The 18,407-nt window shown below is 39.0% G+C and overlaps 1 protein-coding gene across 1 annotated transcript in view; it reads right to left on the bottom strand.

Annotated features, from left to right (window-relative positions):
* Positions 1-380: 380 nt before the first annotated feature.
* Positions 381-18,407, bottom strand: part of LOC148066071 (neuroligin-2-like) — an 84,473-nt gene continuing 66,446 nt past the window's right edge. The window contains exons 5-9 of the mRNA XM_087806656.1: positions 13,275-13,460; positions 7,944-8,209; positions 7,684-7,837; positions 3,702-4,068; positions 381-3,615 (exon numbers count right to left, since the gene is read on the bottom strand). Of these exons, the coding sequence (XP_087662782.1) occupies positions 2,691-3,615; positions 3,702-4,068; positions 7,684-7,837; positions 7,944-8,209; positions 13,275-13,460 (1,898 nt within the window). The 3' untranslated portion in view covers positions 381-2,690. The remainder of the gene's footprint in view (positions 3,616-3,701; positions 4,069-7,683; positions 7,838-7,943; positions 8,210-13,274; positions 13,461-18,407) is intronic.

Raw genomic sequence — 18,407 nt, 5'->3', positions numbered from 1 at the left:
TAGGGCAAACAAACAAACAAAAAAATAAAAGAAAAACATGCAAACATCCCAGATAGCAAAGTAGATCTTAAAAAAAAAATGAATATTGGATCTTTTCTTTTTTTTTTTTTATACAGGGATGAATGACATCTGATTTCTCTGTATAGAAGAGACCAGCCACAGTGCAACATCGAGTGATTTAAAAACAAAGACGTGTGGAGCAAAACAAAAAAAAGAAGAAGAAAAAAAAAAAAACGTTGGCACTTTTATGATGGTAATTCCTTATAAGATACAGTCAGGAGGAAATCTCTCCAGACCGTCCACTGGACGCCAGTGAGAGAGGAACTTGATCACAGTACTTGGCACCAAGAATGCTGGTAAAAACGAGAGATATCAGAATATCTTTTTTTTTTTTCTTCCTCATTCATATCCTTACAATTTATTAATAATACATCAATTACAGTTGTGTTTTTGTATAAAAGACTCCAAAAGGAAAGAAGAGTCTACAAGTGATTGTTTGAGAGAGGAAAGAGGCGCGAGGGTGGGGAGGGGGATGGAGGGATGAGACCAGCTACAAATGGACGGAAGGTGATGAGTGGAAGCAGGGAACGAGAGAACAGATAAAAGAGCAGGATGAGCATGAAGATGCGGTGAATCTGTTTGGACAGCCTGGATTCCAGGAACACTTCCTGTCTGGTGAAGTCAGTTAAATATATTTGAAATATTTCTGTGTAAATATTGTCCCGTAACATATTTAAAAAGTGATTTACTTTTCACTTGTTTTCAAATCTGTGACAGAGAAATCAGAAACACTGGATCGATCTGGTTTTATCTTCTCTTTGATCTAAAGTTAGGAAGAAAAGAAAGGAAGGAAGAGTTTAGTAAGAAATCTGAATTGGATTCATTTGTCCAATTTGTCTGTCCTAGAATAAGTTTATTCACTTCTTTTTGTCATAATGCTGCATTTAAAGTACAATTATACAGTTACTACTAATTCAGAAGATTATAAAGACTATTTTTTAAATGTAAAACTACCGTATTTTCCGCACTATAAGGCGCACTAAAAAGCCTCTAATTTTCTCAAAAAAAAGACAGTGCGCCTTATAATCCGGAGCGCTTTATATATGAACATTACCTGGTGGGTGACTTGTTTATAAACACTTTCATGACTCTTAGGTCATTGTGTCATCACGGGGTGGGATTAAGGAAGCACGTCACATCATGGAGGACGTCTATGGAGTGATATTACTGCCACCTTTTTGAGCGAGTGTGTCTTGGTTGTTGTACACTCAAACTCCCTCTGCTGCGCGCTCAACCATTCATACACGTGCGTTCTAGCTGTCATACATGCGCTCAACTTCGCTGCTGCTTGCTCAACATTTGTCTGCTCACAACACCAGTTGCTGCTGCTTTCATTTGAACATCGTTACCATGGGACCGAACGGAGTTGTCAAAACGCTTAATAAAGTTTGACTTTATCTTCCTTTTTTCTGACGTTCCCTTTAGCACAGCTTTATCTAGTGGATGCATAACGTAACCCCAGTCAAACGTTTGACTGAATCTTTTATTCTATGCGCTTTATAATCTGGTGCGCCCCATTAATGAAAACAGTTCTAAAATAGGCCATTCATTGAAGGTGTGCCTTATAATCCGGTGCGCCTAAAAGTTCGGAAAATACGGCAATTACACCGTCAGACACAAAATGACTTTAGATTGAAGTTTAGAAACACAGTAATAATAACAAATATAGACCTCCATCGAGTACTGAGTACTAAACGATCCATTAAATTATTAGCAAGGGTTTGAAAATATTTATAAATATATACTTTAAATGCAGTATTTGCTACCTGAGAAAGATACGATGTGCAACCCACTGCAAATGCAAATTGGACAAATGAATTTACTTTTGGATTTTAGTTTATAAACCGACATAATACGATACTTTAGAGATTTGGAATTCTGCACAAATCCTTAAATTACACATTTTGACTTTGACTAATGACACAGAGCTAAATTCTCAACTGTAATCTGGGATTGTTTAGCGGCAAAGATTCAACTTTTCGTCTCCTAACAGGGACAGATTTAGATACAAAACTGTCAAAAAAAAGTCTCCAAAAAGTGGGAACACAAGCAGCTGCTGGGACACAGTGCTGCAAACTGTTTGCCAAAATTCGTCTTTCCAGATTTGGCCTCTTTTTTTTTTTCTTTTTTCTTTCAAAGCCACGTTTTGTAAATTTTAAGAAATCTCCGCCTCATGACTGTCAGTCTGTGGGAGCATATGGTGCCTGAGACAAAAAGCTGCTTTTGCTACTTTTGTTCCGGCAAATGAGCGGAATTTTTTTTTAACGTTGAACAAAGTCCTCACAGTGACTCGACAACACATGCAGATGCGACCCATGAGACCGAATGTGATTAGCTCTTTCAGTTTTTGTGGAAAAATATATGGGTGGGAGCTGCTTTTCCGAGGTGGATATGGCGTCAGCTTTAACAGTTGAAAAAAAAAAAGGTGGGTTAAATGAAGCTTTTGGCAAAAAGAGCTTTTGATGGAAACCTCCATGATTAGATCTCAGAGGTATATCACTGGTAGAAGCTGACAAACTGCAGCTCTGTATGATCACATCATGAGACAGAATGTATGTTTGGTGGTGCGTCTGTGTAGGCCCACATTAGGGGGTTTTGGAGGGGGTGGGGGGCAGAGCTTGTGCCTGGTCCTATACACGAGTAGTGGAGTGTTGGTGGGGCAGGGCATTGTTGCTGTGGCTGGGGACTGGGGTGGTGGACGGGGCGGGCACAGGTGGGTACGTGTTGAAGGGGTGGAGCGGCTGCATGCTGCTGATGGTGCTGGGGATCATGGTGATCGTGTTGGCCGTCATCAGCGGCACATCCTCCGGCGCCCGCCGCAGGGCGAGGGTGTAGTCGGGCGGGCACACCGGCGGCCGGAGCGGCTCCAGATCGCCCAGGATGCTCCGGGACGGCAGGGGGGTGCCGTGCTCCAGCTCCACCCTCTGCTGCTTCATCTGCAGTGACATCAGCTCCTCCTCCTGACTCAGGGCCAGGTCGTTGTGCGGTGGGGCGCCGACCACTCCCATGCCGACGCCCATTCCCATTCCCATCGTAGTGCCGCGCTGCGGGGACAGCCGGCGGTGGCGCCTCTGCATGAGTTCATGGCGCTTGTCCCGTTTGTAGTAAAGTGCAGCAAACGCCAGGACATTCAGGAACAGTAGCGAGGCACCTACAGCTACAGTGACGCTCAGCTCGGTGGAGTAGTCTCTCGTCTCACTGGGGAAGGGAGAGTAGCGGGGTCTCTCGGACTCCTCCGGCTCCGGGTCTGGAGGGAGGGTGGAGGTGCCCGGTGGTCGCGTCGAGCGGGTGCCCGGTTTCATCGTGCCTTTCCGCGGGGGCAGCCGGGTGGTGATGGAGCTGAGGTTCTCTTTGTGAAGGCTGTGCAAATGGGGGACCAACTCCAGCCAGAAGGCTACCTTGTTGGCCCGGTAATTGTCCCTGACACGAGGCTTCAACCCGATGTGTAGGTACTGCTTGTCTTTGGAGCTGAACTTGGTCCAGATGACTTCTTCAAAGCGATTTGGCTTGGTGTGGATGAACGTGGTGTCTTGGGGAACAGGTAGGTTTGGATCCCTAAAAAAAAAGAGAACATCGTCATGTTTCTAGTTTCTAGGGAAGATCCACCAGACTTATTGTTGAGTCAACAACTATTGACTCACCCTGTCTTGGCAAAGTTAGTCCAATACGTCATCACCACGGCGCTCAGCATCACGTCGTTCTTGGAGAAGTTGCAAGGGAATAGGTCCATAGCGCCCACCATGGGGATCCCGAACACGTAGGGGATTTCGTCGCCGTGGGCTGCGTCCGCCCACTCGGGCCGGGCCTCGGTCTGACAGTGGTGGTGGAAGGTGTAGAAGTAAACCGGGGACTGGAACTCGGCGTGCAGTTTGGCCGTGGCGACGGCCGGCGCCACCCATTGGTGGTCCGTGAACAGGGCGAGGAGGGTCTTCCTGCGCATGTCGCTGTTGTCCCTGTCGGCCCAGTCTGTGTACATGAACTTTATGGTTTCCCTTAAGATATCTTTACCTTGAAAAAAACAGACATGATTCTGTGTTACTACCATGTATATACAGTACATGTTCCTGATCTTGATAGTTGGAAGTGATCGATTGTCTCCAGGTACTACTGTCTCTGTCATAAAATCGGCCTAGGAGGCAAATCCAGTCAATATCAAGTGGATTTATGTTCATGTTTATATAAGATGCCATTGTTTAGATAAAATAAGGATTATAGATTATACAGGTCAATCATTATTCAAATATTCTAATAAGAGAAAAACTGATTTGATTAATAGATGAAGCCTTAAAGACAAATTATCGGACAAAATCATTTGTTTTATTTCCGCCTGTCAGTCTAAATACAATCAGCCATTTTAATATTTGCAAATCACTAAAAGAAAAAAAAAAAAACTTGATGGATATTAAATTAAACATTTTGAAACAAAGCAGAAATGGTTATTATTACAGTTTTTCTCTCCTCTCAAAAGGAGGCTGTCCTTAGGCCCAAAAATCAATAAACAAAAGTAAATTATGTCTCAGGCTTTAATTTGATCAACAAATCTCAGGATTAATCTTGTTATCCGAGTGCCGCACTTTTTTTGTACAAGAGGGCTGCTGTTGGCTCGTGTCCAATTTCATGTTCTGCTGGAATTTGTTCTGCAGAACTACTTATCTATGTGGAGTTTCTGAGCCAACTGTTGTTGTGGAAACTGTTTTAGAAAATGGCATTCTGCTCATCTTAATATCTTCTATGAATCTGTCATGGGCCCAAGAGGCGGAACCAATAAAAACAGATGAATTGTTAGACACACACACATGGTTTACTTTACTCTGCACAATTAGTTCTTACCCGGATAATAATTACAAAGAAAATATATTTTCTTTTAATCGCATGCATGGATGATGACAGTCATCCTCTGAACACTGTCATCAGTGAACAGAGAAGCAGATGAAGTGCACGATCACTCCTTCCATGATGCAACACTAATAGACTCAGGGACTCATTCATTCCTTGTGCTATTCGGCTATTAATTCTAAATTTGGGGGCAGGACTGGAGTGAAACTATGATGTATTCTATTCTATGTTAATCTTAGTTTACCCTTTTTTCTTTGTGTTATTTCCTATGATCTATGTTCTTTATACTTGCACTTTGTCATTCCTTAGACTTTGTTCTTTTGTTTGCACTTTGTTCTTGTTCTTTTTCTTATGTTACTTGCTGTACCTTCAATTGTCTGCTGTGAACCGGAAACCCGGTTTCCCGAAAAGAGATCTCCAGAGGGATTAATAAAGCTAATCCATTTATCTAGATCAGAGCCAAATATTATAAAGCAGAGAGTGCCATCAAGTGGCCCTTTAAAAATAAAGTGTATCATGATACAGTGTCAATTCTGATAGGACAGTAGATGACCCTTTTAGTTCGAAAATTATGGCACGTTTATCCTTTTCTTTGTGTTATTTTTATTTGTTATTCTATGTTCTTTATGGTTAGATTTTGTCATCTTTGTTGTTTTTATTGCACTTTGTACTTGTTCTGTTTTTTTTTTCATGAATCCATCGTGTCTGCTATGTGTCTGAAGGAGATCTCCAGAGGGATTGATACAGTTCATCCGTCCGTCCGTCCTTCCATCCATCCATCCATCCATCTTGTCCGACCATACCTCATATATTTTATAATCAATAGTACAGTAAAAGATTTTTCACGATATTGCTGATATTTAATTAATCACTTTACCTTTACTGTAAGAGCACGTTTGACTAAAAAGTTATTTCTTGTTAGATTCAAGTTTTGCATTAATAAAAAGCAATTGTAGCCATGGTTTTTCAAGAAAAAAAGTATTGATCTCTTTTAAACCAACAAGAAAAAGAAAAAATTTGTTTAACACAAAATATTGTCCATCAATAGAAGAACTGAGTTGCTTCAAACAACATTTTCTTTAATGTGGCATCAGGGTGGACGGCAGAATTCTCACTTAAATTAAGACTGTTTTTAAAAATACAAGTAAGAATTAAATTCTATAGATTTTCCACTGGCTCTTATCCGCTTCTATCAAAACAAACAGAAACTTTACCATATAAAAGTTATTGCTGAAAAGATGTTCTTCACGATATTTTCTTGAGCATAAATGTAATTTACCTATTTTTAAATGATAGAATTATTTTGTCCATTATACTGTAATCTTCGGACTAAAAAGCCTAATTAAAATCCTTAACTGTTCTCCAAAATCTAGAGTGCGCCTTATTATCTAGTGCTGCTTATGTATTACAGTAATTCTGGTTGTGCTTACTGACCTCGAATCGATTTTATGTGGTACACGGCGCTCAAAAATCTGTCAAAATGTTTTAGTGCTACTTTTGGTAAGCCACAAAGCCACACCGCTTGATGGATTGTCTGAGCATTACAGTACATCGTCGAGAGTTATTGAGAACGAGTTGAGTAAAGTTGATGCACTCTTATAATCTGGTGCTTCTTATGTATTCAAATAGAGGTTTTATTGATAGTGCGCTTTGTAGTCCAAAATATATAGTAAAATGTATTAACAAAAAAAAGAGAAATTTTCTGAAATTGTATTTTACTTAACTTTAAAACTTATGTAAGATTGATATGGATATAAAGGATATATGGTTATGGTAACAAGATTTATTCTGCAGAAAAATGCAGTGTTTACAGTGGGCGGGGCTTAAGCACATTTTCTTATGTAAATATTTAAATGAAAAAAGAGTTTTGTACAAACAGACACATATTGATGAGTACAATCGAGGACCAAGATCTATTTAAGATACACTTAAATCAATACATTTGACTGCTAAATATATAATTATTGTTTTCTTTTTAGATTATACACCAATGACTTAATGATTTGTAAAGGGATACAATTATGTGATTTCTTTTTTCGTGTGTGAGAAAATGTAAGCTTTATATAAAAAAAAAGGATGTATCTTTAATTTAAATTTAAACTAACTATAATAGCTTTTTAGCGAGTCCAGTCGATTCATTTTTAGGGCTTTAATAAAAAAAAAAACAGGTGAAATTCAGTCCACTTTCTATAGGATGTGAAGTTAAACTAGATTTTCTTTGAAAAATATAAAAATACTTGATATTCATTACATATTTATTTTATTTATTTATTATTATTTTAATTTTAATTGTATTTTTTTTATTTTAATTTTTATATTTATATATATATATATATATATATATATATATATATATATATATATATATATATATATTTTTTTTTTTTTTAATGAATTACCTTGTAATGTCTGTATGTCTGTATTGCTGTGTGCTAATTGGAAAAACAATTTCATCCATCCATCCATCCATCCATCCATCCATCCATCCATCCATCCATCCATCCATCCATCCATCCATCCATCCATCCATCCATCCATCCATCCATCCATCCATCCATCCATCCATCCATCCATCCATCCATCCATCCATCCATCCATCCATCCATCCATCCATCCATCCATCCATCCATCCATCCATCCATCCATCCATCCATCCATCCATCCATCCATCCATCCATCCATCCATCCATCCATCCATCCTATGTCTATCTACATAATCATCAGACTTTATCTATGTTTTGAACTCTTAGCTGTCGTAAAAGAGTAAAAAAAAAAGGGGTCACTGACCGTATTGGTATCCGTACAGATTGTCCACGAAGTTGGAGATGGTGTAGTCGAAGGACGCCGACGTCACCCCGTCCTCGCCTTCGTTGTCGTCCACAAACTTCAGGCCTTCTCCCTGGTTGACGCCCAGCAGTATGTCGTAGTTCAGGAACTCGCCCTGGTGTCGCGCATGACGCACAGAAATTAATCACACGACTGAAGGCTAGGGGATGGATACCGAGATGGTTTCATTAAAGTGATTCATGAATCAAAGCAGCGCTGACCTGCTGCATCAGAATCTCAGGGTCGTCCGGCACCACGTCACCGTCCACCACGGGACCAAAGGCGATGTGGTAGCGAGCCGGCTGGATGTCTTGGTCCACTAACTCACGGAAACTCTTCCTCCGCAGACAGTCCACCAGCTCGGCCATGTCCCCCAGAGTGCACCCCACTTTCCTGGCCAGGATCTTGGTGTACATCACCGGCCTGTAGTTGACAGACCAGCTGGATATGGCCGACCCGCTCTGAGCGATGGCTCGCTGGAACAAGCCTGGGCGAGAAATAAAAAAAAGGGAAGAGAAAAAAGTCATCGCAAGATGAAAATGTATTTTTAATCCAACACCCTTCGCCCTGCGGCTGAGGACGCCTTCAAGGCCAGCGTTGTAGCTTTTAAATAAGGAGCGTCCACGGGAGGAGGGACTGTTGATCGTCGCATACAGAGTAGGATGAGGAAGACCCCCTGCTGCTTCTTTCCATTAGAAAACTCTAAATAATCACCCGGTGCTTCAGATAAACACGACCGGAGAGGCAAACACCATAATAAAAAAAAAAAGAGGACAGACGCTGAAATAAAATCGTGTACCACTGCTGCACTGTTATGTAAAGTGTCTTGCCGTCCCTCTGTTTTATCTGCGGGTTCCGTCATTAATATTTAAGGCCCTTCCATATACTCGGCGTGGGCCCCGCCCCCCTGCTCCCTTTTTTTTCCCTGTGAAATCAATTAAGAAGCCTCTGGGCCCTCGGCCCCGGCTCGGCCCACCTCTGCACACCTTCAAATAAACTCTTCACGCTTCAACTTTTTTGGGGGGATTTGGTAATGTAGCGGAAGAATCTCCTTCGCCACAAACGCCAGGGAAAATATGTGGATTTTGTGAATTAAGACTTTTTTTTTGGCCATTAATATAGATGAGGAGTCATCGTAGCCGGAAAAAGGAACGATGTAAAAAATGTCCGAGGGAACCATAACTTTTGGATTATACAAGAGTCAATGGAGGCTACTGACTACTTCTGTTAGACCGGTACATTTTTATTATTTTAACTGTATTGAAATACAAAAAGTGTGTCAAATATAGACTGTTATATGTTTTATAATATATATGTTGTATTTCACTTTTATCAAGGCTCGATTTCCTATGTCTGGAGAGCCTCACATTGAATTAACACCTAACATTTTTAATTCAAAATTCAATTATCATTTAGAGCAAGGGGTCTGAAACTCGACTGGCAGGGGGCCACCAGAGTGGTGAACGTCAAATCAAATCAGCATTTAAATTTTGTTTAATGTTTTATGGATTCTTGTGTGGTTTCGCTGTGAATTCGGGCTGTTTTTAGTTTAATTTTTAATGTAACTACTTGTTCTATTGGAACTATATAATCAAAGCTACATAAATGACAACCTGGAGGTTATGAACTTGTTCCTTAACCATCTGACGTCGAACAAAACGACATATTCTGCAAATAAAAGATAAATTAAATGGTTTTCTTGCTAGCATAGTTAGTTAGAGTTGAAATGTTACCACCTTGCAACAGTTGTATAAATAAACATTTTAGTTATAAAATAAAATTAACTGCACAGGTTAGCTTTGAATATCATGAAATAGAAATGTCTCAAAATTAATGAATCTTGTCTGTTATGAGGTGTAAAATATGGAATTTTTTAGTGGGTCAGGTGACTTAAATTATGTAAATATCTTCCAAAAAAACAGTTTTCCCTTCATGACTTATTTTAAAAATGCAAAGGGGAAAATAAAACCAGTTTTGTATGATTACGGATTCATTGAATCATCAAAAATACATGAGATAAATAGAAAAGTTAGTTTTAAGGTGTCTTGCGATGTGCAGTTGCTACAAAAAAAAAGTATGTCGTTTCCATTATTTTTCATATCCATCTCTCATTAAAGTTGATGATATTTTTCCAAAATGCCAGATGTTTCTTTCACAAAAAACGCCGAACGACCTCCGTAGTACTTGTCACAAACTTTCCCCAGAGTGAGTTGCAATTCTTCACCCGAAAAAAAAAAAATCAATGTGGATGAAGGCTACCAAAAACATGAAAGGAAACAATTTCAATGAAGTCCTTGTTGTCTGATAAAATATATCTTTATAAATCATGACAGGGCCAAGTACTGGTGTGTTACCTTGTATACCTTCAGAAATGCATTTTAAAGTGAATGATAAGCGCGGTAAAAAAATATATATGTTTAGTCTGTTAGCCTTTTAGCTTCTCCTACAAACAATCTTAAAATAGACTGAAATAGGTGCAAAACAAATAGACACAAGGACTCATTCATTCCTATTAAATTGTACAATTCTGTTCTTTCTCTTAATTTCTCTTTGTTCTTGTTCTTATTTTATTTTTATTATTTTTTATGAAAAATTGCTGTATTTGCTGTTGATAATTTGAAAAAAAACAAAACAATTTCCCGAAGGAGACCTCCTGAGGGATCCATAAAATTCTACCTACCTACCTAAAATATATACGATTTTTTTCTAACAATTCCTCACAAAAAAAGGGACATTACAGACGAGGACTATAGAGGTATATGGATAAGTTTGTCTTTTTGGATGGAGAAAATGGAGCCCCATTCTGGACTGTCATATAGATAACCCTTTTTTTGCCAATAATTCCAAAAAGGAACGGATTACTCTAAAAATCCCAACCCTTAGTCGACATGAGTGGAAAATGAGTGAAATTTGGGTGAACTATCACTTTAAGAAAGTGTAATTCTTTGTATCTCCTCATAGTAAGCTCCCAATAATTATGTTGTTTTTTTTTAATGTGTAAAACATGTCACCTAACTTAGGGTGTCCTTAAGTATTTGTAAGAGTGCCACATCCTGGGTTGGTCTCAGTGTTGTTTTGACCTTATAAGCATCTATTTTATTGGGTATTGTATTAATTTTTTTAAGCGCTTTGTGACCCTGGTCTAGAAAAACGCTCTACAAATATTACTTACTTACTTACTTACTACTTACATTGGTTGATATTGGAGGAATTCAGAAGTTTAAAATAATAATAATTTATAAAAGAGATGGTGGGCCGCACTTTTTGGGAAATGGGGGCCGCAAATGGCCCGTGGGTCACACTTGAGACAAGTTCGTGAAGAGCACAATTGAAAAAGAACGTTAATGAAACACAAAAACACAAAGTTATCCTGCCCCCTTTTCTGCAATAAATATAACGTTTCTTGCGTCTTCAAGAAACAAAGTATTATCTAATCCATTTACTTTTGGCTAAAGGTACAAAACTTCTGCTGAAAAATCAAGATATCACTCTTAAGGGAGACATTGATATAAAGTTTAAAGTACAAATCCGTTTTTATCTTGAGAGATTAAACATTTCATAAAAAGCATCAATGCAGTCGCATGATGACGCGATAGGAAGCTTTTTTCAGCCGGGGTTAAAAGAATTGGGAAATATAGAAGGACTAAATTTAAACATGCTGCAGTGAGCGTCAGCGAGAGATCGTCTGTCGTCGTGACGCTGCTATATTTGTTATTATTAACTTATTTTAAGCTGCTTTTCTTTTAAGAAACGGCTGTTTTTTTTCCAGTGCAGTGTTTTATGAGTGCACCGGTACGATACTCAACTCCTAAAATACACATTTTTGTAAACTAGGTGCTGTCAAATCAGTGAAAATGTGAAAAGACTATCATGATAACTCGGGCTATCATCTTCTACTTGAAAAACTCACAGTTAAGCATATGATTTGGCAGAATTCTAGGAATGTGGGAAAACGAGCAGTGATCGTATCAACTAGCTGGAATGGTTGTGTAGTAGTATTGGCAAACCTCCTACTCTCCCGCTCGCATGACCCATTTGCTGAGGGTCTCAGATGTGCGTCCCTCTACCCTCTATCCAGACATTTATATTTCACTACGCTCACCCTCAGCCACTCTGAACATTCATGAACATTTAATGGTTTTGTCGGCCCGAAGGTCAGGATGTCATCGCCGGAGTTAAGGCATCTAATAATAACACAATTGGAATTCTTGGTGAGCAGCCAATACTGATCACTTTCTATGATGTTTAATGCTACACTACAGATAGTCAGAGATGAAAATTAAGATTATAAGGCAACCATTCAATGATTTTTAAATGTAAGTAAGTAAGTAATATTTATTTATATAGCGCTTTTCCAGACCAGGGTCACAAAGCGCTTTAATAATCAAAACAATACTCAAAAAAGTACAGTATATACTTTAAAGACCAAGATAATACTTAGAACAACACAGGAGTTCCAGAAAATCAAGGAAAAAAATGGACACATTTCAGTAAGGTTTTTTGTTTTGGTGGAATTTAAGCAGTTTTTTTAAAATAATTTTTCAAGTCCAAGAAATGAAGAGACATAAACTTGCCTCCAAATCTTATAGATACATACATTAAAGGACGATGAGATTTTTAGTTGGAAGATGCAGCATAAAAAAACATGGATAAGTCACAGTATTTATGTTTGCTCTAAGTAGAACTTCCCGATTATTCACAACACTACAATTAAAAATAAAAAAAAGCAGTGGTTCCAACTTTACTGAATGCTCAACATTTTGCGCTGTTTAAGTGCTTTGTGGCAATTTATTGAATTTATATTTTATTGTTTAATGTTTTATGGATTCGTGTGCTTAGCTTGAATGTAATTAAATACAAATATCGAATTTTCCGCACTATGAAATTATAAATTTAGGTCTGAAGTCGGGAAAGAAACATTTCAGTGGGTCATGTGACTCACATTACGCAAAAACACGGCTTTCCCTCTATGACTGAAAATGCAAAGGGAGACAGATTTTTGTACTGTGAAGTATTTTTGGTAATCTTTAATGAACAATTAAATATCAAGATTAGTAGATACAGAGACACTCATTTGTTTGTAATATTACAATAGTAAACGCAAAATGAAATGTAAAAAATAGTCACATTATTCTTCATTTTAATCTGAGTTCTATTCTGTTAACAACTCCGGATGATGCCACAGAATACATACTCTAAAAAAAACATTAGTAGTCATGGCGACCAGGAGTGAGTCAGTGCTAATGACACCTTGGGTTCGGAGAGAAGTTTGATTTTTCTTTCATCATTTCTTTCTTGATGTATCTTTTTTTTTTATGTTTCAAACATTTTGTGCTAATGTTCTGTCACTTTAATAAAGGTTAGTGTTCATCACCGACAGGGGGCAGAAGCTTTAGGTATTCTGTGCACTTCATTTTAGCCAAATGCACACTTTATCTGAAGTATTGACCTTGACATTATAGAAAATCGCTTGTCGCGAACAATTAGCAGTTCATGTTAGAATAGAAAACTGTCCTGAATTGGGGGGAAAAAAAAACAAACAATGAAAGTACCCTCAGAGTGGTGTGAGAGGATGAGGAGGTTCACACAAGCTGCGCCGGCTCCAGAGCCAAATATGGTGATTCTCTCTGGGTCGCCTCCAAAGTGGCCAATGTTTTCATTTAGCCATCGCAGCGCCTGGATCTGGTCCAACAAGCCATAGTTTCCCTTGGCGGACTGGTCTCCTGTGCTCAGGAACCCTGCAGGGGGAAAATTCAACCAGAGAGAAGAGTGTGTGAGCAGAGCCTCGGTGTTAAGGCCAGTGAATCAGCGGGGCAACATAAAGCCTGCTCTTTTATATTTCAGAATCCGGCTAAAAATAGAAGATGACAGCTCATAATTGTCGGAAACTTAATAGCACGATTTCACACGGACCACGCTGACAAATTAGACTTTTCAAGGCTGCACACCCGCCATGTGAAGAGAGCTTGTCACGACAAAGAGGATAACCACCACTTTTCTGATACACATTTCCGCAAACCACACACGGAGTAGGATATGATACAAAAATGTAACACATGTTAAAAAATACATATATACATATATATATAATAGAGATACACCGATATGTTTTTTTCAGGGCAGATACCAATTATTAGTAGTCAAGGAGGCCAATAACTGATATTTTGAGCCGATATTCTGAATACTGTTTTCACTTAAAATGTATTAGTCTGTTTAGTGAGTTTGTGATTATTTGGTAAATATTTTTCTATTAACCATTTTGTATATACGGTTTAAAATAAGCTCCACCTCACTGCAACAGGCACGACCAGTAGTCATTATACGTAATGACATCATCTAGTAACTTTTGTGTGGAGTGAGATTACTGCCACCGGTTTGAGCGAGTGTGTCTTGTTGCTCAACTTCACTGCTGCGTTTTTAATTGATCTCTTATCGGCCATCGGATTATTAAGGCCAATGCCGATATGCCTCAAAATGCCGAATATCGCTGCAGATATCTGTCTATCCCTAATATATAAAAAGCCCCAAATACACCAGTTTGGGGGGATGGCTCGGTAACTCATGATATAGTACACTTATAACTATATTCTTCCACTCTTGGGTTAAACTCAGAAAAAATGGTATTACTTAAAGCTCAAAAAGCTCTGCAGTTTGTCCGGACTCTGACCTGTTTCACAATCCAAACAAACACCAAAATAGAGATCCACGGAAGAATTACAGCCCATGACAAAATAGCTCCTAGGTGTCATTAGAACACCCAAGATTCTTCACCACGATAAGCTTGAAATTAAATAAGGAAAAATTATATTTGGCCACAGAAAAATGGTGGAATGTTCTTTCCTGCTCCAGATGTATCAGGTTCTTGTTCACAAGTTAGGGAAAGATAGAGCGTTGTTCTCAGCCATGAGGTTCTTGTATCAATGCAGTTGATAAAGAAATAATCTAGCTGTAAGATTTACCACTATGGGAACATAAAGCAAGGCTGGGACAATTGTAACACTTTTATCATGGTGTGGATTGAAAGAGAAATGGTTTCGGCATCATTTGAAATATGTGAAGTATGTCTTAGAGGTATAAGTCCATTGAGCCTTACTGGAGGTAGACAGTACTCAGTATTACCACAAGCTTTGTGAACCAAAAAACACGATCAAGGACACAAGTGGCCCAAATGAGTTTTCTCGAAATGGACAAGATTAGGAGCTGCGTCATTGGGGAGAGACTCAAACCTCCTCAATGGAAGCTAGTGTAGGTGGCTCTGGCACTTTTTTAGGATGCATCCCTGTGAAAACATGCAGAGGACAGATCCAGGACACCTTGCAGAGACTTTTGTCTCCTCCCTGACCTTGGAACAACTCTGTGTTCCCCCAGAAGACCTCAACAATGTTTGCCATCATTTTAAACTTCATCATTTACCATCGAGCAGTTGAATGTTTTCGCTCCGGTGGGACGGTGGTGCAACAAGAATAGTGGAAAATGCAAATGTCAAAATACAAATTTATTTTCTTTTTTATACTATAATCCCGGTAGGGAGGGGAAAAACCCCAGACTAATCTGTCAATGTTCAAATTAACAAGGACTGACAAGACATCAACGTAAATTGGGTTACGGCTTGGTGAAGAACAGAAGAGGTAGGAAGACAGGAAGAGTATAAATGATAGGGTACATGTAGGGGTAGTGACAGGAAAATGTATACAGTTAGCTGAAATAGACAATTAGGATAGAATTTGTGCAAGAAACCGAGTGAGGAGTAAGTAAGGCTGGGACATTTGGAGGTGAGTGGTACCTCTTTTATCATGGACGGAAAGTGAAAGGGTGTAGGCATCATTTGAAGTACCGGAAAGATATTTTAGAGGGGAGAGGATTTTTTATCGTGGATGTAGAAGTTGAAGGAGCCATTAGGAATATAGTCAGTACCCCACTATTAAGAAAAGAGTTCTGGACTAAACTGGTAAAAGGGTTGAGGTTAGAAAGTCGCATATATATTTCCTTTTTTTTTAGTTTCTGCATTAAAAAACATTGTGGTGCAGCAATATTGAAACGTTGCAGTGATACACCGGAGGTAAGAGAAAAGGCGTTCCCCGGGCGTCTGAGTGAATGAAGCCGTATATTGTAAAGGGCACGAGGAGCTATAAAGAACAGCACAGGGAGCTCGACGAGACAACGAGCAGAGGAGGATCATCAGCATTGTTTCTCTTCGTGGTGGATGCAGATGAAGTTTTATTGTTGATGATTAGAACGTGATGATGATGCCGACAGTGGTGATGATAACCTGCGACACCTCTCTACAACAATCACGGTCTCGCTCCACGTTCTCGCGCTGCAGACAACAGCACTTTACACCTGGAGTGTTTCTGCCATAATGATGATTCATTCGGCCGTGTCCAAATTCTTGCTGGAACCATTCATTCATTTCATATAGCCGTTGAATCACTTTTCAAGTGGATTTTTATCTATGGCCTGTTGTTTTGAAGACCCCGGGAACACTGGGGATTCCATACAATTGGCATTAAATGAAATAAAACACAATTATAATGAAACTCCCCTCATTTCAAGCCGATCTCATGCAAGCGAGGCTCATTTTTCGCTATAAACATCAAGCTGAAGTGTCGAGTTTACTCTGCAACATTCCGCTCTGTGCTAAATGGTGCACCTTTGTCAGCCCTGACAGCAGCCACATCACTGCTGCCCAGCTCACTCAGTCACATTCCACGTGTATCTTAAAAACGTCTCCGGAAAAAAAGTGCATTATTCCTGCCCGCAGTGCAGCAAACAAATCGCCGTGTTCCAGGAGTGAAAAATGTCGCTCACAAACGGATGGATTTTTATTTTTTGGAGAATTCCTTTAAACCATTCCCAGGTACAACAATACACCCAACAGTAAAAAGTTTATCATTTATTAAAGTGACAATAATCAAAATTACAGCCTATTCTTTGCATTACTTAGTGGATGCACGTGTCAAACAGTTTTGGTGTTTGAGAAGAAGATACAACAATGTGCAGTGACATTGTTTGCAGCTAATTTAATCAGAATGACACCATCTATGTGCAGATATTTTCAATAAATTTACCTTTGTCTTTACCTTGTATCTTGACATCAGTAAAAACTAATTGAAACCTAATTGGATAATATGGAGGAATGTACTCGAATATTAGCTTTTTACAGTATTAAAATTGATATGTTGCAGAGTGCATTAAATCTCTTTGTAATTGTATATTTATCGAATATTTTAGTAAACCATGAGTACACTAAGGAAACAATTTTTAACTGGTTATTTTTCAAGTTAAATTAAGAGAAAATTACAACTAAACGTAATGAAAAATGACATTCTACTTTAGTAAGATTAAAAAATGAATTTTAGTTCATGACACAAACCAAAAAAGTACACAATTCACTTATTAGCCTTAGATAAGTAAGTAAGTAAGTAAGTAATATTTGTAGAGCGCTTTTCTAGACCTGGGTCCCAAACGCTTAAACAATCAAAACAATACCCAATAAAATATTGATTAAAAGGTCAAGATAACACCGAGACAAACACAGGAGTCTCAGAGAATCAAGGTAAAGCCTGCACGAATAAAAGTGTCTTTAGATTTTTCTTGATGGAGTCAGTAGACTCCATCAAATCTAAGGGAGAGGAAGATCGTTCCAAAGAAATGCAGCCAGTAAAGAGATTAAAGGATCGAAAAAATGTGAGTTCTTCTACTAGAGCAGTAACTGCAGGCAAGTATTTATTAGCATTAGGACTTATTTTAGGAAAAACAAAAACACAAACTCACTGTTTTGTTTTTGTTTCATGGCAATTCAATCCTTGGGGTAAAGAGGATTCAAAGAAACAAAGATAAAAAACGTTGCAGGGAAATAAATTAATATCCTAACTTCGAGACATAGCGTAAATAAACGATAAATGTGAGTTTAGGTTGTCAATGTATCAGCACTGACCCGTGCTTCTTTTTTTTTTACTTTGAAAGAAAACCATGTGTAAATGTCTACTTGGTGGATGACCAACTGAGCGCCACGCTGACTGCCTGCCTCTGTTGCCTGGCAACTGTCCAGAGCTTCAGGCAAAATAATATGGACACACATTCAGACGCACCATCCTGCACACGAGCCCTTACATGCGTATTCCAGTGCAGCCAGCTCGCTGCATAGACAAATAGACGAGCACGCTCAAGGTTAAGCGTGTGAGCTAGCTGAACCCCGATCGCACCTTGTGTTCCCCCCTTTTCGTTAAAAGGGAAAAGTGTGGACGGTTCACCGTTTACCATTGGAAAAGATAAGTCAAACAAGTTCCCCCCCCCTGTTTCCGTTTCACCAAGTTTTCTATCTCATCCCTCCCACATCTGCTGAGTTGGGCTTCCTACTGACTTTAGCGCTGAGAGCAGCAGTTTATCAGGCTAACTCATGCATATTCAACACCCGCTTTAGGTAACGGCCACGGAACTGCGAGCAGAGTCATAAGAACTGATGCAAGTTGGATAAGATGAATGCATGAAAGAGGAGAGGAACTTTTCAACGACTGATGGAGGGAAATTTAAAACGGAAATATTCACGACGAGGCGCAGCCGTGACCCGTCGTTCATTTTACCGGCGACTCTTATCGACAAGAGTCAAAATAAAACCCCTCAAAAAAAGACTTGACGAGCAACTAATGTGTTAATTTAAGCGTGTATTAAATAAATCTTGGACC

This window comes from Callionymus lyra, chromosome 14 (assembly GCF_982586985.1).
Source record: "Callionymus lyra chromosome 14, fCalLyr1.hap1.1, whole genome shotgun sequence".
In the NCBI taxonomy this organism is placed as follows: Eukaryota; Metazoa; Chordata; class Actinopteri; order Syngnathiformes; family Callionymidae; genus Callionymus; species Callionymus lyra.
Note: the sequence above shows the minus strand (reverse complement) of the source record. Positions and strands in the feature narration are given on the sequence as shown.